Raw genomic sequence first — 27,054 nt, 5'->3', positions numbered from 1 at the left:
TCAATGACACACCATATATACCATATTTATAATCCCATAAGATTATAATGGCTATGCCATATAGCCTAGGTGTGTAGTAGGCTACCATCTAGGTTTCTGTAAGTATGTTCTATGATGTTGCATAATGATGAAATCACCTAAAGACAAATTTCTCAGAGTGAATCCCCATTGTTAAGGAATACATGACTTAACGATGTAACAGCGATTTTAATTACTACTAACTTCCTGAATAACTACTGACTTCCTATCAGAAACAATGGAGGCCAGAAAACAGTGGATTAACATCTTTAAAGTATTGAAAAACTGTCAACCCAGAATTCTGTAAAGCAAAAATAATAATTAACAAAGGTGAAATAGACACATTCATATTACAAAAAGAACTCACTGCTAGCATATCTGAGCTATAATAAATGCTAAAAGGAGTTTCTGTGGTCAACAGATGGAAACTAGAATCTACTAGAAGTAGAGATGAAGAGCACTGAAAACTTTAAATATTTGTGTAAATGCAAAAGATCTGTTTCTTTATGATGTTCATGACTGAGGCACAAATGATAACACTGACCATTGTCTTGTGAGGTTAATGTATATAGATGTAAAATATATAATCACAGTATAAATGCTGGGAGAATGAGTCTATATGGTTGCAAGGTTTCTGCATTTAATGCAAGTGGCACAATATAAGTTCTAGTCTATAATCTACAAGCAAAGATGTATATATTATGACCTTTAGAATAGTTGCTGAATTAATAATGCAAAGATAGAGCTAAAAATTCTGTGGATGAATAAAAATAATTTTCAAGTAATCCAAAGAAAGGCAGGAAAGAAAGAACAGAGGAATCCCAAACAGGAGATTAATAAAAAGCAAATAGTACGTGGTCAATCATTATCAGTAATTACGTTAGATGTTAATAGACCAAAGACTCCAACAAAAAGGCAGAGACTATAAGAATGGCTAATAAAAAAAAAATCCAAGTATATGCTGCTACAAAATAAACACTTTAAAAAGTTAGAAGTGAACAGATGGTAACAGTAAGTATAAGGGGCAAGACTGGCTATATTAATATGAGATAAAGTAGACTTCAAGGCAAAGAGCAATAACAGATATGTAGAGGAATACTGTAAAATGATGTGTCCATTCATCAGGAAGATACAATTATAAATGTATATGTACCTAATAACATCTTCAAAATATAAAAAGCAGAAATTGACAGAACTGAAGTTGGAGATTTTAATGCCAATCTTTCAGCAGATGATAAAACTAGACCAAAAATCAATCCATCAAATACAGAGTATCTGAGCAACGCTATCAGTTACCCTGACCAAACTGGTATTTATAGAATCCTACACTCAAGTTCTGCAAAAGCACGCTCTTTTTAAGCACACATGGAATACTTAGCAAGTTACACCAAACGTTGAGCCACACAAGAATTTCAATACATTTTAAAACAGTGAAATTATGTGGAGTATGTTCAAGGGAACTAAATTAGAAATCAATACAAATAAGACATCTAGAAAACCCTTAAACACTTGAAAACAACAGACCTATAAATAATACATGGGCTAAAGAATAAATCACAATGTAAACTACAAATTGTTTGCAACTAAATGATAATGAAAATACAACATATTAAAATTTGTGGAATGCAGCTAAAGTAGTGTTTGGCAGGAATTTTAATTTTATGGCTTTAAATGCTTATTTTAGAAAATAAAGTTAATAACTTAAGTTTCCAACTTAAGAAGCTAGGAAAAGAAGAGCAAAGTAAAATCAAAGTAATCAGAATGAAGGAAATAATATAAAGAGTAGATACTGATGAAACAGAAAACAATTGAGAAAAGTACCATATGACATCTGGTTCATTAAAAAGATGAACAAAATTGAGATTCCCTTAGTTAACCTAACTAGGAAAAAAGATAACATTTGTATGATGTCTCAGAATAGGCAAACTAATCCTATGGTGGTAGAAAAATATCAAAACAGTATTTGGGCAGGGATTGAGAAAGGATATAAGAGAACTTTGTAGGGTGATGATAATGTTCTCTATCTTGACAGGGGTTTGGGTTACTCAGGCAAACACATCCGGCAAAACTCATGAAGGTACACTTAAGATTTGGGTATTTATTGCATATTCTACTTCCAAAGCGGGGGGAACCCTAAACAAATAATGAACTCTAAGGTAATGATATGAGAATTGAAGTATTAAGGAGGAAGTGCACTGATAGCTACAATTTACTTTGAAATTAATAAAATAAGTTGGAGCAATAAATAGATTTAGGGATGGATAGGTATCTTACAATACTTATAAAGCTTGTAGAGTAAAACATTAAGGGGGAGTATGCAAGTGTTTATTGCAAATTCTCTTCAAGTTTTCTGTATGTTTGAAATTCTCATAAAACCTCTGGGGTGCTAAATTAAGGTTAAAAATACAAGAACCATGTAAGGATAAGGAAGTTGTGCTGGAAAATGAATGCTAGAAATGGTTACTAAAAATTAGTACAGGGTACAGTTATGATTTTTATGGCGGCTAAGGTGAGTGGACATTATTGTATCAACTGAGCACATGCTATTCCCTAAGAAAATTGCTTAATCTCTCAGGCCCAATATGTGATATGCCTGTCAAAGTCAGAAATGTGAACAGTACACAAGGAAATGCGGAAATTGGATTTTGCCTGAGTACACTATTCCAATTGCAAATTCTTATGTTCTTACAGCTGTACGGCTTTTGGTTTTAACTGGTACAGATGAATAAACAGTTTTCTTTCTCTCTTTAGAAAAATATCAACATCATCTTGGGGTATGTTAACAGAAACAAACTAAAAAGGTATACTTTACCTGTTTTATGAACTGTGTAGCATTGAAAATTTCACTGCAGCCATATAAAACGTGTTTGCCTTGTTTCCCCTGTAAAAATTGGAGACAGAACTCAGATACAAGTAACAAGAAATATTTTTCAATATTCCCAAGAAAAGAGATTAACTTGCTAGGACTTTTGTTATTCTTCAGGTTTTTTTGGGGGTGGTGGTAGATTTTAGTGTACATGTCTATCCTAAAATAAAGGGGAATACAGTGGTAAAATGGGCATAGTGTTCCCCCCCAATATATATATATATATATATATATATATATAATGGCACACTGTTGGATGCCATTTCTTATTACACTAAAAATGGAATTAATTCTTGCTCCTGTGAAATATGGCAGTCATCCGATTATCTATAAATTCTTAGACCAACATTCTTCCAATGTAGAATCTATACTACTTGAAGAAAATATTCTTAGTTTTGTTTTGCTTAAAGTAGGATATAGTGCAGGTAGCATGGATTGTCATTTCAGTCGCACTTGTGGAACACTGTATTTATAAGTTAATATATCCCATTTCATGTTCACTATGAATTTTGTTCAGTCCTTAATGCTGACATTCTTATTAATTTACCTTCAAGTTCACATACATATAATATTTCTTTTGTAATGTAAAAAGTTTATTCCATAACCATGTAATTTGATAATTCATCAAAAAACCTAAGGATGATGGCTTTGCAACACAAAAGGACATTTCTTTGTGATGTGTAAGCTGACTCAATGTCCTAGCTAGCCATCTCTGAGAACAAATAAAACAAGAGACACATATCACTTAAATTTTTTCAAAATGAGATGGTATATGCAGCAATTACACATGGTCATATAACTGGGATTCTTGAGGCTACACAGGATATATAACTCACATGAGGCATTAATAAAGGCAGAAGTTATAGTATAGGAGAAAGCATAGGGAAACATCAGAGGGGCCCAAAACATTCTAGGCACAGCTTCCAGGATCCTATCTTAGTAGAACAGGACCCATTTCATCTTCAATGTGAACCACCAAGATACATTCCAAATACCTTGTCTCATGGGACCCTCATTCTTGTTCAAAGAGAGGTCTTTTATACCCCTCTGGTCACATAGGCAAAATCAGGCTCAACAGCAGAAACCAAGAGACCATGATAGAAACCAGTTGCAAACCATCAACATTTTCTGTTAAACAATGCTGGCAAGCTACTGCACATTGCCCCTGATCTATTTTGGACCCTAGCACAAGACTATCTTCATCACTAGTTAGTACATTTCACTCAGGTTTGGCCAAATGTCAGCACCATGGTTGCCAGTATTCCTAGAAGTAAGCACAGGGTTGGAGTAGATCAGCTGAGATTAAGACTAAACTTGTACAGTCCATACTTCTCCCACCCCCACCCTTGGTTAAGTGTTCTAGATCAAATCACTCATCAGCATTTTTCTTTCTGTATCTTTTACAGCATTTATAGGGCAGAAAAACAAGGATAAACACCAAAATACTAATCATTTGTATCGTCCAATGAGGTGTAGGTGTAATTAAAAAAAAAACTGTAGTTTACTAAATACTCCAATGCAAACTTATACTTTTTTTTTTGGTCAGAACAAATGGGCAGCCTTCCCTGGGGAGGGCAGCCTGTTTACTGAATACAAAGGATATATACACAAACTGAGTACACAAAATAACTGCACATTCTCCATCCACAGTCCATGTCTCCAAACCCCCTCTTTCCTACCTCCAGGACCAGGCTTACCCTGGGCAACAGAGGAAATAAACTGCCAGGGCTTCAGGCCCGTAGAGACACTTGGGGAAATGGAAAATTCTGAGGCCACTGGGGCTTTTGGGTTCTCCACTGCATCCTGCCCAGAGGGTAGTGGGGATGGAAGAGGTGTATAAGGCACAGTTGACTTGGCCAGAGTGGTCTCTAGTTTGGTTTTCCACTGGAGGTGGCACATGCAGAAAAAGGAGGGCCTGGCCTGAGGCTGCGCACAAGGAGGAGCTGAGTAGGGGCCAAACCCAGGCCCTGCCGTTGGCCTCTTCTCACCCACTGCAAGCAGCTGTGGAGGTAGGGGACTTGGGTTCCAGCCTGGTTTGTGGTGGGAAGGGGAGATACCATGACAGACATGGGGATGGATCTAGCTCAGGTCTCTGGGAAAGCAGCTATCCAACCCAACTCACCTCCTGCAGGGCTCTCTCCAGCCTGACTCAGTGGGACCCAGACTGGAAGGTTAATGTTGTGAAAGGAAGCAGGCAAGGCCAGCGCCCTAGGCATCCAGGGTTCAAAGGCAGGTCACACAGTGGCTGAGTTCCAGGAAGAGGTGTGTAGAAGCTCAGCAGAAGGGGAGAGCTGAGCAAACTAGGACCCTCCCCCTACCAGTGCAACAACTCCTTCCTTCCCACTTCCTCTTGGAGGACTATGAGTGTGCACGATGGGTGTGCACTGATTGCTCCAGCCTGCCCATACTCGTGGCAATCACCAGATGGCACCTTGATGCAGCTGCAGAGGAGGGAATGAGCCTGAAGGGGAGGGGCAACAGGCAGTACCAAACAAGGGCCGACAATGGAATCCCGATGGGGAACCCCCTGCCTTCGCCCAGTGCCCCCAACCCCCAGATAGCAACAGTGGGATTCTAACTCTCCACAGTTGAGAAGGAGGCACCTGTGGAATGGAATGGGTATCCAAAGGGACAAAGGAGGTAATGGTGGGCTCAGTAAAGAAGGCACTGAGGGTAGGAGGCTAGTGGGCAGGAACCTCCTCATAGAGTACGGTGGGAATCCAGGACAAGCCTGCCACCAGCATGCCCACATAGTGCAGGGCTAGCATCCATGCCATGGCCCTAAAACCTGAGGTCTTGGCGAATCCTGCGGCCAGGAGGGGTCCCTGGGGCACCTTGAAGGAAGACAGATCTAGACCAGGAGGTGGAGGACTGTCTGGATCTAGGCAGGTGCTGAAGCTCCAGTCAAGGCACAAGCTTTGTGCTTAGCTGGACCTCCCACTGGAGCATAATCTTGAGGGTCAGGATGCCATGGAATGTGGGAGCCAGGGAGGAAGGATCTGTGGAGGAAGGCGGGATTACAGAAGTAACTCTCCTAAAAGGTCCTGAGGCAGAGCCAAAGGGTGAGGGAGACAGTGAAAGCCAAGTCCTGTCCCTTCCTCCAACTCATACCAGAGCAGGTGCCCACAAAAAGGGGTGTCAGTGCCAGACCCAGCTCCCAGTTTGGGGGGGAAGGTCACAGCCCCCTTAGCCACCTCCACACCAGGCCCACAGTGAGGATGGGATTGCTGAAGGCACAGAGAAGGGGCTGGGGCCATTCTCCACCTACTGCCAGCTGTATTGGCCTATCTTCAGAGAGGGTACTGGGCTCAGATAGCACAACAATGTGCAGCCAGGCTGAGACAGTGCCATGTGTGTACCACAGCCAGATTGCTGCTGGTAAGGCAGGTTGAACATGTGGTATGACTTGCTGGAACGTGTGGACTGGCTGGAAGGTGTGGACTGGGCAGGTCTGGGTGCTCTCGCAGAACAAGGAGGTGCGTTTGAGGAGGTTTCTGGGAGATGGAGTGATGCATATTCTTCATGAATGAACAGGCTGTCATGCTCACCACCCAAGGGTGCCTTGGCCTGCAGAGCAGTCATATGGGATCTGGAGTCCCTGTCAGCAGGCAGTCAATGAAGTCCTGGGCCAGGTTGGAAACACTGAGCCAGGGCTCCCCTGAGTAACTGTACTTGCCCCTGAGGATCTGCTGGTACAGCTGGATGCAGTTGTCATCCTCAAAGGGCATGGTGCCACTGAGCAGAATGTAGGCGATGACGCCCAGCACCCACATGTACACTGAGTTGGTGCAGGGCTGTGGACCAGGACCTCGAGCTCAATGTACTCAGGTGTGCCGCAGGTGGTCTTCACCAGGCAGTCATCACCCTTCTTGTGGGCACTGCTCAGGCCAAAGTCAGTGATGATGATTTTGGAGTCAGTGTCTGGGTGGTGGTAGAGCAGATTCTCAGGCTTGAGGTCTTGGTGTGTGATGCCCAGTGCGTGGAGATAGCAGATGCCATCTAGCACCATCTGCAATCACCCTGGTGGTGTCACGCTCAGTGAAGGAACCCCTGGCAATGATGTGGTTGAAGAGCTCTCTGCCAGTGGGCAGCTCCATCACCAGGTATACATGCTCCTTGATGGAGTTTGGTTGTGTTGTCCCTGACAAAAAACATCTGGAAATTTGATCCCCAATGTGGCAGTGTTGGAAATTGATTGAGTCCTCATGAATGGATTAATGCTCTTCCTGGGGGAGGGGGGTTAATGAGTGAGTTCTCGCTCTATAAGTTCCCACAAGAGTTCTCTCTCTTGCTTCCTCTCTCTTTGCTTCCTCTCGGCATGTAATCTGCTCATACCCGCCAGCTGCCTGTCACTCTCCGCCATGAGTAGAAGCAGCCTGAGGCCTATGCCAGATGCAGCTGTCCCAGAATCGTAAGCCAAATAAACCTCTGTTCTTTATAAATTACCCAGTCTTAGGTATTTCTGTGATAGCAACACAAAACAGACTAAAACACTCCTCCATCTAAAATACTTCCAATAGCTGGATGATGTTGACATGATGCACCCAGCACAGCACACGCAGTTCAGACTCACACACCTCCTGTTCCTACTGGTACTTGGTCTCAATCATCTTGACAGCATATGGCTGCTGGGTTGCCCACATGAACCACTTTCTGAAGCTGCCTTGAGCAATCAGGGCCTTGATATATGTCGGTTGAACTTGGCCCTGTACTTAGCCATGCCCTGCATGGTGGTTCTGAGGGATGCTCTGGCCAGTAGTGGGGGCGCCAGGACAGGGGTGTGCATACTGACCAGCTGCTGGGAAGCTAGCTTTGAGAGAGCCAATACCATCCACCTCCATGATGAAGTACTTGTATAACATCACTCTTAGTGTCACTGAGGGGTTCCACCTTCCTGGCCAGATTCAGGTGGACATCCTTGGGCAACTTGGGAAGGACCTTGCTTATCCCACAGCCCATCCTGGACATGGGGGCATCCTCTCCAGTGAGGCTGCAGAGCTGCTCTGCAGGCAGCACCTGTCTACACCTTGCATAGACGGCAAGCTCTTTTGGCATTTTGGTGGCTCTGCTGACTGTCTCCGCCATCCTTGGCTGTCAGCAAACTTGTTCTTAATCATAAACAAGGTTGACTAAAGTAGTTGTTCACCATTTTAGTTCTTCCTTCTGTTAAAAATTGAACTTGATGAAATATATCAATGCACTGATTCAATGTAAAATTAATTATTAACTAAATCTAGTTCTTTTTCTTGCCAATTATCTTCCATCAAAAGAACATCTTGTGGTGGTATTAAGTCAAATTCCCAATACATTTGGTCATCGATATAAGTATTATCAAATATAATTGATGAAATCAATTTTACCAATTACACCAAATAGCAATTATGAGTTACATTAACATGATTACTAAATAAATCAGAATTACTATATAGTATGTTCTTTATCTTCACAACAAATATGGTACTCGCCCATTGTGTCATAGACTAGTGTAAACAAGGGCCATGTTAGTTAATTCTATATTACAAGTCTCCTGCAGGCGCAGCCATGTGTTTTGCAGCCATGTGTTTTGCTTTATACTACAAGGTTGTACTGACATGGGTTTCTGATGATGTGAGGAAGACTATCACAGGCCTACTACTAGCTCAGTTCCTCCTGAATATGGATGAATGGTAGGAAAAATATTAAAATTATTTGAGCAAGGTAAACAATAAGACTAAAAGGGATTAAAAAAACGCCTCAGGACAATTAAGCTGAGGCTTAATAGCTACTAAAAGTTTAATGGATCTAAAGTGTATCTATGAAAAACACACAGTTAACATCATACTTAATGGTGAAAGACTGACTGGATGCTATGCCCTGAAGGTCAGGAAGAAGACAAGGACATCTGCTTTTGCCTCTTCTATTCAACAATGTATTGAAGGTTCTAGTCAGGGCAGTTAGGCAAGGAAAAAAAAAAGGAAAAACATTCTGGATAGGAAAGGAAGAAATAAAACTATATAGACGACACAATTTTATATATGGTAAATTCTAAAAATCCATTAAAAACTATTAGAACTAATAAACAAGCTCAGCAAAGTTGGAGGATATAAGATCAACATACAAAAAAAAAATCAATTGGATTTCTATATACTTGTAACGAACAATCCAAAAATGAAATTAAAAAATTAACAATAGCATAAAAAATATGTAAGAATAAATTTAATGAAAGAAGTGAAAAACTGATTATCTGAAAACTTCAAAATATTGTTGAAAGAAATTAAAAATACAGATAAACAGAAAAACATCACATGTTCATGGATCAGAAGACTTAATATTGCTGAGATGAAAACACTCCCCAAGCTGATCTACAGCTTCAACACAATCCCTATAATATCAACTTATGTCTTTGTAGAAATTGACAATCGGATTCTAAAATTCATACAGAATTGCAAAGGACCCAGAAAAGCCAAAACAATCTTGAAAGAGAATAAATTAGTAGGACTCTGATCACGTGTTTTGATTTCAAAACTTACTACAGAGCAGAGGTAACCAACACAGTACAGTACTGGCACAAGGACAGTCCTACAGATCAATGGAATAGAATTGAGAGTTCAGAAATAAATCTGTATATATATGGTCAACAAGGCTGACTGACTGTTGTATGATTTTCAACAAAGTTGATTGCCAAGACCATTCACTGGTGAAGGAATATCTTTCCAACAAACGGTGCTAGAACAATTGGACAGCCATCTGCAAAAGGATAAAGTTAGACCTGACTTCATACACAAAACTAACTCAAAATGGAACAAGGCATAAATGTTAAGCGCAAAAACCATAAAATTCTTAGAAGAAAATATAGGGATAAATCTTCATGACCTTGGACTTGGCAAAGGGTTCTTAGATATGACAGTAAAACATGAGCAACAAAAAAAAAAAAAAAAAGGACAACACAGTGGGAGCAAATATATGCAAATCACATATCTGATAAGGCACTTGTATCTAAATTACATAAAGACCTCTTATGACTCAATAATAAAAAGGCAAAATAACCCAATTACAAATGGACAAGGGATCTGAGCAGACACTTCTCTAAAGAAGACATGCAAAGGGCCAATACACACATGAAAAGATGCTTGTCATGTCATCAGGGAAATGCAACTCAAAACCACACTGAGCTACCACAACTACCAGGACGGCCAGAATCAAGAAGTCAGATAAGTGTTGTCAATGACGTGCTGAAATCAAAACACTCATACACTGCTGGTGGGAATGTAAAATGGTACAGCTGCTTTGGAAAACAGTCTGCGGTTCCTCAATTACACGTACAGTTACTACGTGACCCAGCAATTCTACTCGTAAGTATACACCTACAAGAAATAAAAACATGTTCACACAGAATTACACTGGCCATTACCTATGGTTCTAGGTGGACAGCAATAGGTCTTGCCCAGAATAGACATTCATTTTGGATTTGAATTTGTACACCTGGTAGCTGTAGGAAATAGATTTAACATTATTAGAGGCCATAGCAGAAATGTTTAATTTTGGACCTCTTACTTATACACCATTTGATAAACCCATATTACTGCAGGTGCAGTTCAACCATGTGCTAAGAAGCATCATTACAGTAGACTGACATATACCTCACCAAATACCAAGTGGACTGACTGAAAATTGTATCAAACATCTGAAACATCTACTTTCCCAACTGGGTACATCTCTTTCTAATAAGAGAAGGAGTGACTTGCATGATGGAATGTATGTCAAAACATAATAGGCATTGAATTAAAGAGGGAATCAACACTGGATAGATTATTAAGATACTGTAGGAAAACAAAGGGGGTATAGTGGGGTGGGGTTCTAAATTTCTTCTAAAAATTTTTCTTTTTCTCTGCCTGATTCTGTAGTACAGGGACATGGATTGCATTTATAAGTTCTGGCCTATCTGGCTTGTACAGTGTGCATGATTTGTGCAAGATTAAGAACAAGTTCTCACTGGACTATCTGGTTTGTATCTGGTTGTATAGTAAAGAAATTATACAATTTTTCTTTAAAGTTATACTTACACTTCAGTCACTACACAAGTGATTAGTATTTTGGTATTTTTCTTGTTTTTCATTCTACAAATGTTGTAAAAGGTACAGAAAGAAGAATGATAAATGATTAGAAAAAGCTTAACCAAGGGTGGGAGTATGTGGAATATATAAGTGTCTACTGCAACCTTGTGTTTATCCCTGGGAACATCTGGAAACAGTCATGTTGAAAACCCTTGGCTAAACCTAAATGAAATGTACTGAATAGCAACTAATATAGTACTGTGCTAGGGTCAAGACAGACCAAGGGACAACTTATACCAGCTTGTCAGCATTGTTTGTAGAGATTGTTTGCACCTGGTTTCTGCCATGTTCTCTTGGTTTCTGCTTTTGAGGCTGATCATGCGGGCTACTTTTGGCTATGGGACTAGTGGGCTATAAAAAACCCTTTCTGGGCCGAGCCCGTGGCGCACTCGGTAGCGTGCTGCGCTAGCAGCGCGGCGACGCTCCCGCCGCGGGTTCGGATCCTATATAGGAATGGCCGGTGCACTCACTGGCTGAGTGCCGGTCACGAAAAAGACAAAAAAAAAAAAAAAAAAAAAAAAAAAACCCTTTCTTTTACAAGATTGGGTCTCCTCTGATTCCAAGGTATCTTACATATATCTTGGTGGTTCATGATCTGAAGATGAAGCATGTCCTGTGCAACTGAGACAGCATCCTGGTGTAAATGTAGAAAACCCCTACCATCTTGTATATACTATAGAACAAAATTTGTTTTCCCTTTACAGCTTGCCCTTAATGGTTAACTAAGATTGTATCAAAAGCAGACATCCTGTCTTGCCTATATGTCCCTCAAAGCATCCTGTCTTGCAAAGCAGGAAGCAGCTGTCCATCACACTTGAAGATGTCCTACATCCTGTATATATTTCTTAAAAAGCATTCTGTCTCATCCAGTACATCTCTCAAAATATCCTGTTTCACCCGATACATATACCTATATAAACCCCAGCCCTCAGTCAATCAATCAGGGAGGCTTTACCCTCTCTGTTTCCTGGTCGATGTCTTCTGAAATAAAAAGCCTTTAAGTTCTGTCTGGCAAGTGAGATTGGCAATCCTATACCAGCGAGCACTTGGACCCACACAGGTCAGGGATTCACTGGACTAAGAAAGCCTCTGACATGTTGGTTGAAGATGAAGGAGAATCCTATGGGACTCGTTCATTACCACCGGGAGTTGTATCTGTTAGTTTTAGAGCTCTGTGACCTCTGTCTATGTGGGTTTTTTTCCTCCTGCTGTAGCATTACCTCTACCTTTATTTAAGCCTTACACGACGTAAGGCCATAAAAAATAATCATTATTTAATGTTTAGTGAATAAATTAAGATTACAAAATGTCATTCTAGGGCTGGGCAGTTAACTCAGTTGGTTAAATTAAGCGTGGTACTGAGAACACCAAGGTCCAGGGTTCAATCCCCGTACTGGCCTGCCACCAAAAAAAAAAAAAAAAAAATTCCTACACCAAATGTCATTCTGTTAACAATAGCTAATTCTGTTGCCCCTGCATTTTAAATGGTGTTTCTGCTCTTCAAATAATGTTCCTTTCTGCATATCTTTTTGTTTAGTTGTCTGTTACTCCCTGCTAACCTCAGCTATGAGCAGCAATCCATTTTTTTTTTTTTTTTGGGTGACCGCTAAGGGGATCGCAACCCTTGGCTTGGTGTCGCCCACACCGCACTCAGCCAGTGAGCCTACCGGCCATCCCTATATAGGATCTGAACCCGTGGCGGGAGCGCCGCTGCGCACCCAAGTGCTGCACTCTCCTGAGTGCACCATGGGGCCGGCCCGCAATCCACTTTTTATATGCTACCTATAAAGCTCTTGTTTACTGGAAAAAAAAAACTACAAGTTTGTTAAAAGTATGTTGCTGATTTAAGTTAACAGGATGGGAGTAAAGTGCTTATTATTCAGATAAATGAGTTCTGTAAATCATTTCACTAAGGGAGACTTTTTGAATGAAGGGCTTGATTGAGGTCTCTAAACATTTGAAGTTATATTTAGAGAGTTGCAAAGTGCATTATACAAATGAGATACATTATTTTCCAGATTAAGTACAACTTTAGGCCAGAAGTAAATGTGATAGGAATAGGAAAACAATGAAAAATGGGCATTTCTTTAAATGCAGGATTTTTAAACTACCTCATAGAAAAGGAATTATGTAAGGATCAGGACAGCCACCAGAGAATGCTAGTGTTCTAAATACATAGAACTGTGAAAACATCAAACAACAGAATAAAAAGGCCAAAATGTACCTTTATGTAGTCAACCAGATTCTGATATTCAATGTAGTTGCCTCCTCCCACCACAAAAACAATTGCCTAACAATGCAAACAGAAAAAAAAATAGGTATAACTTTCAAGCAACATGGGTTTTAGTCTGGAACCTATTCTAAAACTGAGGTAAAAAACACTAGCTACCCAAAGGTCACATTCTAAGCACTTGATGCTTTTAACTATTAAGAAATTTGTTTCTAAATAATCTATAAATTTATAAATTTCTAATATCTATTGAATGGCAAAAGCAAAAAAAGGATATTTTTCCAGAAACTACAAATAGAGGAAAATAACTATATTCTTCAATTAAGTAATAGCAAATAAATCCAAAGGGCTTTCTCCAAAGGACATTTTTGAGTTTGAGGTTATTTATTGTATGCAGGAAAACTAGAAAACCTAGCATTTACGTAATTTCAAACATATGCTATTTACTGTATTTATTTTTACTGAGAAGCTTCTCTGAATTTCACATGAAATCAGAGTCACAATATCTTCACAAATGTTTGGAATCCAATTTTAGAAAAAAGTTCCACACATAGAAAACTCATGGCAATCTGAAAAACTTCTTTCTCTGGGAATTATTTTTGTGTCAGTTATTTTTAAGCTTAAAATATTAGATGTATAAGCACCTTTATAAATCAGGAAAATACAGTTGCTGAGAACATAACTTTTTAAAAAGAAATTTGGATGTACAGAATCGAACTCATCAAGATTGCCATGCACTAATGATAATAAAGTCATATTCAAGACAAAGATATTACTCCAGACTGCTTGGTCATTATTTCATCTTTCCTTTCTAGGAGAACAGAATTTTTATATGGAACTTACCTCTTGGAATGGATTTTTGCTCCTGGGAACTGAGCTGCAATAAAGACAAACTGTACTGAAAATTTCGCCCATGGCTTTTATTATGGATAAAATAGGAATGGGAAGTACACACAAGCACCATTAGATAGTTATTTACAGTTCCACCTCCTTCACCTAATTCTGCAGAGCCTGGTAGTGAACTGGGATACAGAGGAAGAAGCTAGAAGAGGTAGATATCTCAGTGTCTAAAAGGAAATGGGGCAACCTATTGACTTTAAAGTGAAATTCAGAAGATTGATCTGCAGCTCCCAGGAGGAGAAGTGGAAATCCACGTATAGGGTAAACTGATGAAGCATGTACTTTGTGTGGTAAATTTTTACCACACTGATAACAATATTACGTATAATTTGTGGATATCTACAATTGTGGAAAAACTGTATAAACACATGTATGGGAAGGATAACAACTAAGGAAGGAAAGGAGAAATGGGAGGAGGGATCTGTATTTTGCTATAGCTTGTTATTTCTTTATTACATATTTATTACATATTTTAAATGAGCTTCCTTGGTGTCAAGAGATCTTTAATGAAGACATTTTTCAAAGCTTTTGCAAGTCAGACTTATATATACCCTGACTGCTAAAATAGGCTGTACAGTGTGACTTATAAGGACAATTTAGATTGTCTTCAAAAGTAATATTTGAAAATCTCAACTAAGAGGAGAGCTATAATCTCCCTTAACTGTTCAGAGGCTGATTACACAGTTCTATCATTTTTCCTCATTTCTATGGACTGTCTGAATATTCTGTGGAAGGGGCCAGAAGCCGCCTGATCAAAATGCCTCATCATCAGTGTTTAACTTCCCTCTAGAGTGCTTTACGTTCCTCTAAAAGTAGACATGAAATGAGAGGTGAGACTTAAATAGCACAGCATTACTAGTTATTAATATGATAAATCAAGATTTAATTGTGATGGGATAACTCAGGAGAAGGCTCTGTTAAAACGAAACTCTGAGCTTATCTGTCTTATCAATGCTAATATTCTTCCTCATTACGCATAAGCTACATTTAGGATTAAAAGTTTCTATATCTACTTGTTAGCTAAATGCAAGAAAGGGAAAATATATAAGCTAGAGAATTATCAATATAGGAAAAGAGTTGCAATTCCAGTTTTAGAGTGTACAATCAGTGGTTTTTACTATATTTACACAGTTGTACAATCATCATTGTCTAATTTCAGCACATTTTAATCACCCTTAAAAGAAGCCCTGTATCCCTCAGCAGTCACTCATTTCTCCTTTCCATAACTTATTCTTTGTCAAATTCTCTCCTGCCAACTGCAACTGCTATTAGCAGTTTCTTATGTAACTTTGAACTTACCAGAAATACTATCAGAAAACAGAATGACAATTTAATTATCGAGTGACTATCTAGATTATCTGTCCTGACTGCCCACAAAGATGAGAAAGCTTGGTGTAGGACAAATACAAAGTTCTAAAGATCCCAGACATAAGGTACAGAGCAAACTAGCTTCATTTAAATTTAAGTGCTGGAAACAATTATTCCAACTACAAGGTACTTCAAAAAGTTTGTGGAAAAAAGGAATTAAAAGATAAGACCCTTCATGAAGTTTTTAAAGACCCCTTGTAGTTGTTTTTTCTTCCTGATTCTGTCTATTCTTTCTCTGTATCTTGTAGGCTATTTTTCATATCACCATGAATTAAATCTTGAAAAACAACATCCATAATAAACAAATAATACCATATCATACCATGTTTATATCACATTCAGAAACTATTTATAGAATGTTTAATTGCTATAAACTGTTACTTATAGCAATGGCACCCAGGGACTTGGCATGTATGGATCAGTTAAATAATAAAACAACAAAATAACTGGTATCCAACATAAAGCTGTCTTTTCTTTTGTCCAATAAGAATATTCACTTAAAAACACACACGTTATTCCAAATTCCCCTCCCCTACAATTAGTTTGTAATACCTGCTTCATTTAATAAAAAAACAGTAAACATCTAAATGTATTTGTATGTGCATATACACTTGGAAAGAAAAACGCCAAAATGCTAAGTATAATTACTAGTGATTATCTCTGGGTAATGAGATTGTACACAATTTTCCTTGCCAGTTTTCTATATAGTTTGAATTTTTAATAAGCAGTGTTACTTTATGATGAAAAATCACTTATTTCCATTCTTGATAAGAAAAACCCACAACAAATTACAGAAGACAGAAGCTGCTTACCTGTCATTGCCCCGCAGCATTTTGGGATCAAAATATCTATAGTCATCAGTTTCCTGTTAAAGAAATAGAACTTTACCATGACTATCGAATTTCTCTTTAGAATGTCACAGTTTGGCTTAGAGTATTTTATGTTAATGAATCTATCATTTTTGTGGAATGTGTAACTGCCACCCCTAACATTTACTGAGCACTTACTTACTATGTGCTAAACTTTATTCTAAGTGCTTTACATGAAATTACTCACTTAATCCCCATAACAGTCTTTGAGGTAGTTACTACTGTTATCCCTGGTTTTCAAATGGGCAAGCTGGGATACAGAGAGGTTATATGTTTTTCTAAGGTCACATAACTAGTAAGTATGGGAACCACAGGATTTAAATCCAGGCAGTCTAGTTCTAATCCCCAAGTTCCTAATCACCATGCTATACCGCTTCCCCCAGATACACCTGTTTTATAAGCCTGAAAGTATCTCAAGTACTTAAGTTTTTTTTTTAAAGAATTTTATTACATTATCTTTATATGTCCAGGATTTTACTGAACATACAGAATTACCTAATACAGGTTCACAATTTCTCTTATTTGAAATCTTTGGAGTTAGGTGTATTTCAGAACTTAGAATTAAAAAAATTTAGAATTAAAAAAATAGGTAATATTGTACATATACTGTATATAATGGGTGCAACACCCTATCATCTAACATTTCTGTAGCTAAATATATGATTAACATATAATAGGTAAATAAAAACTATAAATAGCCTCAACTTGAGTCCAGGTCAGATTTTCACACCAAATGAGTTATACAAAATCTTAGTTTTCAGAGCTTTTTGGATTTCAGGGGTTGTGGACCTCTGTACTGACCTGGAAACTTAGTTTCTTGGTATTAAAGGAGTTAGAAAGTACTGCTCTACTGCTTGATGGTGTAATTACTTCCTAATTTCTGCAGATCTCCTTCCTCACCTCTCCTTCCACAGCAGAATCAGCCAAAGAAACTCATTCTTTTCTGAAATGTGGATGGTCCTACCAAAACCTGATCAACAACAAATACACTATATGTGTTGCTACCATCTAGGCCTGTACCCAATGATGGACACTTCTATCAATCACAGCACTCTCATTAAACCCAGATTTAACGTCATAATCCTTCAACACGTGGTTCCGAGAAATCACTACCAGCCAGATTGACAAGGCAAAGTGAAACCTGGTATCTTTCCTCAATCTGAATTTATTCAATTAAGACAAATCAAAGGAGAAAACTTATTAAATCTAAGTGATTAGAATGCTTCTAGAATTAGGTTATAGCATTCTGAAGTATTTGAGATTAGATACATTCAAGATTACTTGCCAGGTCTAATTTAGTATACTTGGCTAATCTCTTCAGTGACTCCAAATCAACTTGTCCATCTGGGAACAGGAGAGGGAAAAGAGAGTGCAGGCAGCTGCCTCACTAGCAGATAGATAAAGAAAGGCTTTCAAAACAGAAAAAACTTACTTCTTTTTGTTTTTTAAGGGACAGAATTTTTACTACACTGAAGAATGCCAAATAATTCTATATCCATCTGCAGTAATGTTCAGTTATAAAGTAAAAGTCAACGGAACTGATAAATGAACTTTCACAATTTGGAGAAACAATTTAGCCATCCACATGTTTGTGACAGAGAAAAATATGGAAGGAATGTGTATCTGGAGTGAACAGTAGGCAAGAATACAGGAGTTGTAGGTTTTGGGTTCCAATTAGGCTACTAAAAGCAGGTTACTTAGGAAGAACTTTACATCTCTTGATTGTCTCTCCTCCATTGTTAGAATGATTTAAAATGTTTCTTTAAACTCTACAGTTCTGTGATTCTATGAAGACCATGGTTCTTGCCCTAATCAATACAGCATAATGGTAAAAAGAAAACTGGGCCTTGTTAAAATCTCAACTCTGTCATTTATTAGCTGTGTGTCCTTTGGCAAGTTAATTGACCTCATTGTGCCACAACTTCCTCATCTATAAAATGAAAATAATAATAGCACTTTTCTCAGAAGGTTCTAATGACGATTAAATGTGATAATACATGAAAAATGCTTTGAATGGTTCCTGGCACAAAACGGTATGCAACACATGTTAGCTATTATCATTATTACTGTTGTCATTATTCTTCATCTCACTTTCAAGATTAGGGACAGTAACAGAATATCTTAGACTTTCATAATCCCTTGTGTATCTGGCATCTGTCTAAATTTTTACATTTATTTATACTTTTAATCTTTATTATTGTTTGGAATAATATCTTCCAGTATTTGGCATCTGTCTAAATTTTTACATTTATTTATACTTTTAATCTTTATTATTGTTTGGAATAATATCTTTCAGGAGTTTACTGCCTATTATGAAGCAGTATTCTCTAAGACAATTAGTCATAAATATATACCTCTCTTAGGCTTTTCAAGAAGAACCCCTTCTTCATATATTCTATAATGTAGTAAGAAAGTCTATTATTACTACACTGTATACTACTTTAGCTATATTGATGCCCAGGTGGAAGAATCCAGCCCTTTTTATATTAAAATTACAGACAATTTTTCCATTCCTTTCATGATATTACTTGCCCCTTTTGAGACGTTTTATTATGCTTTATTTTCATGAGTGAACTTAAAAATGTTCTTTGTTAATTTCCTTTAATATTGTTATAATCATGTTTTAACAATTATCAAAACAAGTCACATTAATCTGAAGATTCTGTTCTCACTCTCTTTCTCAGGTCTGGAATCCTAAGCCTTATTGCCAAGTCTATAGTGATTCAGATCAACCCAAACTAGCATTTTGATGGGGAAGGTTCATGTTGCCTTTCTTGATTCCAGACTCTTGGTTGCCACAGTAAAAGCATGGGCTGATTTATGAAACATATTGTGATGATTTTTACATTCTTTTCTTGAACTGTAAATAGATAGCTTAGAAACCCATTTTTTAAGTAAATGCTAATAATATTTACCCATTTGTCTGCTGAATATCCAACAATTTCTCTCTCTCAGTGTATTTCTTCAGTCCCAAAGAATTAAGTGCCACCTGAATATAAAAATTTCACAATGCACTCCTCTCCTAATTTTCATAAAATTATATTGGTCTGGTACTTTTTACACTATACCAACTAATGCTCACTGATTCTTTTTCATTTACGGAAACTTACTCCTTAGGATAGATTTTACATTTAATTATGTATATATAGGATACGATCTACATTTAATTTGGATGAGAGTTGGTCAGAATGGTTGTAGCAGCTGAGAAAGCCAATCTACGATAATGTCTAAGAAAAGGCACTTTCCCTCATGTACTCTGCTGTGATTAAGCTTACAACAAACTCAATCTGATTTTATCGCTTTCATACTAGTCAGTTTGATACATTCAAGAATTTACAAGTACAATGTTATATGCTACTCACAGGGTTTGACTTCATCTCCATGAGATTGTCTAAAATACGAGTAACAGGCAGATTCTGTGTAAGAGATTAGTGAATATCTTGTTAAATATTAGAATAACAAACCAGAATGCTCCTCTCTGTTGCTAAAAAAACGACCTAATCATTCTACATTTAAGTATGCTTACCTTTCAATTAAACACATTCTCAGATTAGGTATTCTGTGAATGGTAAAGATGATGTCATAGATGTAAATTCCCTTGGCACTACTTATGTTTCCACAGAAAAATATAATTTAAAATAAAAAGTTCCTTTTAATTTGTAGGTATATTCAGGTTTTTATACTAATACATGTTTGGGCTTTTTAGTTTGGCGAATGTTTGCTTTTTAATACTAGTAATGCAAGCTTTTGTTTTGATCAGATACGAATCCCATTTTTGTTTTTCATTTCCTTTCTGTGGATTGGAAGAGTTTTCTTTAAAAATACCGTAACTTGTAAAGTTTGTGAAAGTGTATGACATTAAATGATCTAACAGACTCCTCTGAAAAATAGGGACATGGATACATACATACAACTTTATGACCATTTTTATTTTGCCGGGGATAAATTCCAAATTTTCAATGTCCTACAGCATTGTTTCTTACAGAACAAATTCCACTTTGAACATGAAATGTACAATATTGGTGTTGGCAGAAGAATGCCTCTTGGTATGCTTACAGGTCTTGGAATGAGAAATACTATGTTACATTTCAATCTGAAGAGTTATATCATTATTTTGAACATAACACATGGAGTACAGAAAATTTACTAAGAGACTATTATGTCTACTCAAAGTGTATTCCTACTGGGACGGTATTCTGACCATTTTGAAATATTTCCTTTGTGATTTATCTGTACAGGATGTTCTGGAAAGATTAGTTTTGTATCTATTGCATTTTTATCTTAGAGACTTTACACAACAAAAGCAACATTAAATCTGATTACTTAAAAACTGCAGATAACACACTTTATAAGGATTTTCAGTTTTCTTGGGCCAGAAAACATTTTACTGTTACTAAAATGGACTAGAATTAAGGAAAATGCTGCTTTCTCCAGAAGAAAATGTGCAGTTTTATCTAGTTGGTAAGTACAAACATTTTAAGATGGTCTCAGGCAAGTAAAATTAAAATTAAAGCCATTTCATTATTCTCTGATATTTGTGTTGGCCAGAAACTTTTAAATATAAACACAAGAACCAAATGTTCAAGCTGACTGAATGTACTTCCTGAATATCATTTAGAATTATTAAAAAAAAATGTGGCTCAAAATTTTACTTTTTAAGCTTTGAATTGAGTTTGTTCATTTAAAAGTAAGTTTAAACTATAAATTTCTCTTTAGAATAACAGAGTGCAGATTTGAACCTATAAAAGTACTTTATCCAAAAGAGAAAACTATAGTTATGTATTTGTTCCAAGTAATATCAACAAAAGATAAAAGGGTTTGGATCCTCATACAGGCCAGTTGCCAAAAAAAAAAAAAAAAAAAGAGAGAGAGATAAAGAGGTACTTTGCAACACAATAGGAAGAAATAATTTAAAAAAATTCTGAGCAAGGAAACAAATTATTTTGAAAGATTTTACTAAAATTAACAATTTCATATCCATCTTTCTATTTACACTGACTTCCCTGTTTATCTCCTTGAACTGCACTATTAGATCTATACAGTGGAGAAAAATTCAGAAAAGATTTTTCAGAACGATTTACTTCCTTTTATTATACTTATAAGAATAATTGGAAATTTGAATATTTATACCAATATTTCATGATAAAACTTCGTTTAGTATAAAAATGAGATTTTCCTAAAGGATACAACTAAATTTTCTTTGTATTTTATAATTTTGCTATACCTGAAGATAAGTCTGCCATTGCATAGGTGATTAAATAACATAAGAAAATTTCTTTATAGCAAAATTGTTTAAAAACTCAAGAGCCCAGAGATGATTTTTTCTTATGTTTTTGCCTGGTCTTTACAACCAGACGATACCAAAAGAATTGTCTACCACTGCTGCACCGTACAATACTTACACACTGACATAGATTAAGGGAAATTTCAGGTGTGGAGAAAGATAAATGAAAAACATAACGTCTTTTAAAGGCATAAGAAAAAGAGTACTTCAGAAAACAACTTCTGAGATCTCTGTCACCAACTAATGCTCTACTTATTAGCCTCTGTTCTTTGCCTATATGAAGGCTGAACTAAGTTAATAATTTTCAAAATCAATTCTTTGTTGAAAATAATTTACATACAAGGTTAATCAACTTTTACTGATTGAAAAAACTGAATAATAGCAGCTAACACACTAGTAAATAGAAAACATCAGAACAAAATGATACAATTATCTTTGCTCAGCAAATGTGTACCTTCCTTGTCTTTAGAAACATAAAAAATTTATACATCTCAATAAAAGAGATATACATAAAATTTAATAAAATGAAAAAGTCATTAACTGTTTTTAAAATTCCCAAGCATACTTTTCTTTGTTCTTGGAAATTGACGTTTAGAAATAAAATGGAAAATATTATTGTATAAGTTAGTAACTAAATTTTAAGCCATTATAGATGTAGATTTGAGAGACACAGTCTGTATACATGAATATCCCAAATTAAGGATTATTATTTCTAAAATCTTCAAATTTCAAATGCATGAACTTGAAATTTCACCTGGAGGAAGAAAATATAGTGAGAAATCTATTTCCAAAAATCGTAACTGGTTTTATGACTTTAGTCAGTTTTATCATTTTAGTAATTGGAAAAGTTCAGACAAAAACAATGTTAACTTTCACTCCAATGGTGTCATTGCTTAAAACACAAAATTCAAATAAAACAGACAATCTAAGAAATGTAGTACAGCTCTATAACCAAAACAGATATGTTTTTTCCCTCTGAGCTCTCCTAAAATTAAATTAGCTACTTGTTGACCTATATTGCCAACTACTCTATGGCAAGTATTTCTAACTTCCTTGTTGCCTTGGGCTTGAGATGATACTCTGATGCGGAAGCTGGAAGCAAGGCCGGGACAAGATTGCTGCTGCCCTGATTATCAGAGCCCTGGAGAATGAAAAAGCACTACGTGGACCTCTATGAAGGGCATGCTTATCTTGAAGGCTGTTAGTAGCCAAGTAAAAAATATGATGGGAGACTGAATATGTGCAGACACTGGAAACACACTGGGGATGAAGGATATATCAATGATAGAAAGGGTGGAAAGTTGTCAGTCAAGATGGGGGAGAAATAAGATGGATCATCTCTTTCCAAAATAAAAAATTATAAACCAGAAGAGAATCTACAGAGTGAATCCAACATCCTATCTTACAGATGAGGAAACCATAAAACATATAAAGTGATATTTTTTCCAAAACTATAGCATGTTAATGGCAATAAAATCAAAAAAGCAAGATTACATGGACCTGATAAAACACATTCATCCCTCCATCACCCAGCTTCAAAAATTATCAACTTATGGCAAATCTTTATTTCGTCTATATTCTCGCCTACTCACCATTCCCCTAGGTTTTAAAACAAATTCCCAATATAAAATCATTTTAGCCATAAATATTTTAGTATATATTTTCAAGATAACTATCTCTAATAATATATCTCTAAAATAATTAACAATAATTTATTACCCCCAGCTTTATGGAGTATGATTGACAAATAAAAATTGTGTATATTTAGGGTGTACAACATTATGTTTTGATGTATGTATATACTGTGAAATAATAATCATCCAGCTCAATATCCAGTAGGTTGAAATTACCTGTTGCATAAAATTGTTTTACAGTTTTCCTTATTAAATCATAATCTTGATAAGGGACATACATTGCAACTAGATATGTCTTTTAAATCTTTTAAAAAAATCTATGGATTCCCACTGCTTGCAATTTATATATTGTTAATTCATTTTTAAAAGAGGAATTACTTTAGCAAACAAGCCAAAGAAAGTAAAACTTTTAAATAATGCAACTTTGTGTGACATTATTCATCATCACTTTCTTGTACAATTATCCTCACACAAATAGAGTCCAAATCTGTGAATATCATTCAACTGGTTTTATGTCATAATTAATACTTATGATGTATAAAACTTATGCTGCCTAGAAAACAAAGTATAAAAAGCTCTTATAAGCAACCTAGAAAACTGGACATTGCTCTTCCTATTTTTCCTAATTTATTTATAGCTTAAAATGTTTATTCAGATAAAAAAAAAACACCCCAAACAGCAGTTAGAAATTTAAGAGGCATAAACTCATCAGAATTTTCCAAGTGTGAAATACACAGAATTGATTTTTAACAGTCTCTTCTCTGATACCTCTTACCTCTTAGTTCCCAAACTGCCCTAGATTTTCCATTATGGTACCTCTAAATTTTGGAATATTAGAGCAATGTTACTTTCAAAATAGGGTTTTTTTGAGTTTAAATATATCTAGAGCAAGAGACTCTTTACTGGAGGGTAACTTGGTAATATTTATTAAGAACAGTTAGAAACATCCACACCCTTTTATTCCATAATTCAATTTTAGGAATTTATCATGTGGGTGGAAGTAATTAGAGATAAATACTGACTTAGAAAAACTAACATTTAAAGCCTGGGTATATATACATCCTTCAATACTCTCTATGTTTTCTTTGTTTAAACAGCAACAAAAAAGTTCACAGTGGACAGTTTTGTAATATGATTTTTATTTTTACTACACAATATAAAGTGAACCATCTCATCCCCAATGCCTTGGGTTGTATGTCCCCCTGAAACTTAATGCCCACTGTAACTGTTGAGGGTGGGAAATCCTATTATGGTAATTGAAAGGTGGGTCCTTGAACAGGTGATTCGATTATATGACCATGCCACAGTGAATGGAATAAAAATGGCCAGCAGCACGGTTGGGAGAGCTTTAAAAGGAGAGTGAATCAGGAGGTTAGTGTCTCTCTCTGTTCCACCATTTTCACAATGTGATACTCTTTCAAGCTGTGGCGGGGGAAGACCGAGGGCCTCAGCCGCACGCCCCTGATGTCTGCCATCCAGCTCAGTGATGACCACAGCCTGCCACTATAAGTACCCCAGGTCTGCAAGCTGAGGTGGTAGGGGGCCGAGTGCCTTAACCATACCCCTCCAACATCTGCATCCAGCCCAGTGACTACCCAGCCACCACTGGAAGTGCCCTGGGCTCCCAGAGTTGGGGGAGAGGGGCTGAGGGCCTCAGCCATGCCCCCCTCCCCAAGCCCGTATCCAGCCCAGTCTTGGCTGAGCCACGACTGGAAGCCCCTTGGACTCCCCTGCCAGAATGAGGGGGTGCCACGGGCCTTGACCACAACCCCCTCCCTCCTTCCTTCCCCTCCCGCCCTATCTCCCTTCTCCTTCCGCCCTATCTCCCTTCTCCTTTCCCCTCTCCCCACCCCCAACTGCTCTGCAACATGTCAGAATGTAAAAAAAAAAAAAAAAAAAAAGGGATTTCAGGTCATAAAGAATTTGTTTTTATATTTTATAAACTCTAAATAAAGCAAACTTTTGTGTTAGCACAATAAAATATTTACCAGTGGAACAATTTAGACGTTCTTTACATATATCATTAGGGGACATATACCACGCAACTCTAAAGCAATAAGTTCAAAAAGAAAACATTCTAAAAATGAAAGTCTAATTCTTAAATGCTGAGTTATATGTTATAAGGAATACTTCGCTTAGGGAATTTTACTATTGGGATTTACTTCTAACAGTGACATGTTAAGAAAAACATATGATTCTCCTTAAAAATAAATTAAGCTACATGTGGTTATGGAATAGCCAGTCTATTCAGCAAAAGGCAGACATTACCTTAGGAACTGGTGATCACCCTTTGTCTCACATAACAAAACCATCTTGTCCATAGTTGATAAATAAGAGTGGTGCTAGGCTAAACTGTAAAGTACTGCACATTGGTCACTAATGTGCCCAAACTTCCTACTGTTGCGCCTTTCCACCTTTCATAGTCCAAGAGGCTGAGGGTAAAATGATTCAGGGCAATACAGTGAACCAGTAAAAAAGTGTATTAAGTACTAGGGTACTTCAAAAAGTTCATGGAAAAATAGAATTGAAAGATAATATGAATCTTTCTATGAACTATTTGAAGGGCCCTTGTACTTAGTAGTAGCTTCCAAGAGAGATGGAGAATGGGAGGCATTGACAATAATTCCGATAAGAAATAATAAGGCTAAGATGTGTTGCCAGGCACTTAGGAAATAATACAATCTGGAATGCATCTGAAGGGAAAGTTTGGAAAGTAATCAGCCTTTTAATTAAATAAAGCAAATTAGGATTTTTTACTCTTCTTTCTTAACATTACATGGTTTTTATAATAAAATGAAAATCACTTATTCAAATAAAGAATCTGAATAATGAACCCTTTAAATAAAGAAACCTACTTTATATGAAGTAATAGAGAAAATCTAAAGATGGGGAAAAAATCTCTTGTACTCAAAAAACTTGTCAAGAAGAAGTAAAACACAAATAAATAATATCTACATAAAATATCATCAATAAACATTATAAGAAAGAAAAGAAGTGTGGAGGAAGTTCAGAGAAAGAAAAGATCTCATTTTTTTTCTGAATACTGGTAAGTAAACACTTAATATTTGGATCTGAATAACTGTTAACTGTCTCTTTTCTTAATTTGTCCTTTAAAATCCTTCTTATTACTAACTGAGTAGTTAGTAAAATATTATACCTCAGATTTGCCTTAAAATATTCCAGTGAAAATAAATAAAATAATCACAAATGGGGTACATGAAACAAGAATGGGAGGATATTGACTACTGAAGGGTTAAGGAGACTTTGATAAACTAATGCATATGTGATTCCCATAATAAAAAGCAAAAAAACAAATCCTTTTTGAAAGGAAACCAATTAATGATGAGTCGAAAGCAGAACAGAAAAACCACAGAATCATAAAAACCATTTAAAAATGTCCTATATGTAAAACTAAGGACTAAAAGAAACGAAATGTGAAATCAAGCTAACATTTCATTACCCCAAAATATAAATTGTACTTAAAATATTTTACTTATTCTGATTTACACAGGACTTTAGACTATTAAGCTTTTTAGCTTATTAATATTCGTCGATTTATGCTAAAACAAATGATATTCATTATGTAGCAGTTCATTATTCTAAATAGGTTAAGTTCATTCTTTCAATTAATGTATTTTCACAAACCTGATGGTATTTAAAGAAAATTCAAAATGTCAGTAAAGTCCAAATTAAAAAAAAAAAAAAAAAAGGCATAAAGTTACAGAGCTCTGAACTACACATGTAAAAATCCTCTCATATTTTTAAATATATCGATATAGGACTCCTTACTTA

General features: G+C 36.5%; 1 protein-coding gene and 1 pseudogene across 1 annotated transcript in view; both read right to left on the bottom strand.

Annotated features, from left to right (window-relative positions):
- The window catches only part of SCFD1 (sec1 family domain containing 1), a 96,595-nt gene that overhangs the window by 1,446 nt on the left and 68,095 nt on the right, over positions 1-27,054 (bottom strand). The window contains exons 20-24 of the mRNA XM_063088939.1: positions 19,707-19,760; positions 16,288-16,340; positions 14,051-14,084; positions 13,202-13,267; positions 2,831-2,899 (exon numbers count right to left, since the gene is read on the bottom strand). Of these exons, the coding sequence (XP_062945009.1) occupies positions 2,831-2,899; positions 13,202-13,267; positions 14,051-14,084; positions 16,288-16,340; positions 19,707-19,760 (276 nt within the window). The remainder of the gene's footprint in view (positions 1-2,830; positions 2,900-13,201; positions 13,268-14,050; positions 14,085-16,287; positions 16,341-19,706; positions 19,761-27,054) is intronic.
- LOC134371742 (serine/threonine-protein kinase H1-like) lies at positions 5,566-7,843 on the bottom strand (annotated as a pseudogene).

The sequence above is a fragment of the Cynocephalus volans genome, chromosome 3, assembly GCF_027409185.1.
Source record: "Cynocephalus volans isolate mCynVol1 chromosome 3, mCynVol1.pri, whole genome shotgun sequence".
NCBI classification, from domain to species: domain Eukaryota; kingdom Metazoa; phylum Chordata; class Mammalia; order Dermoptera; family Cynocephalidae; genus Cynocephalus; species Cynocephalus volans.
This window is presented reverse-complemented; position numbering and strand designations above follow the sequence as displayed.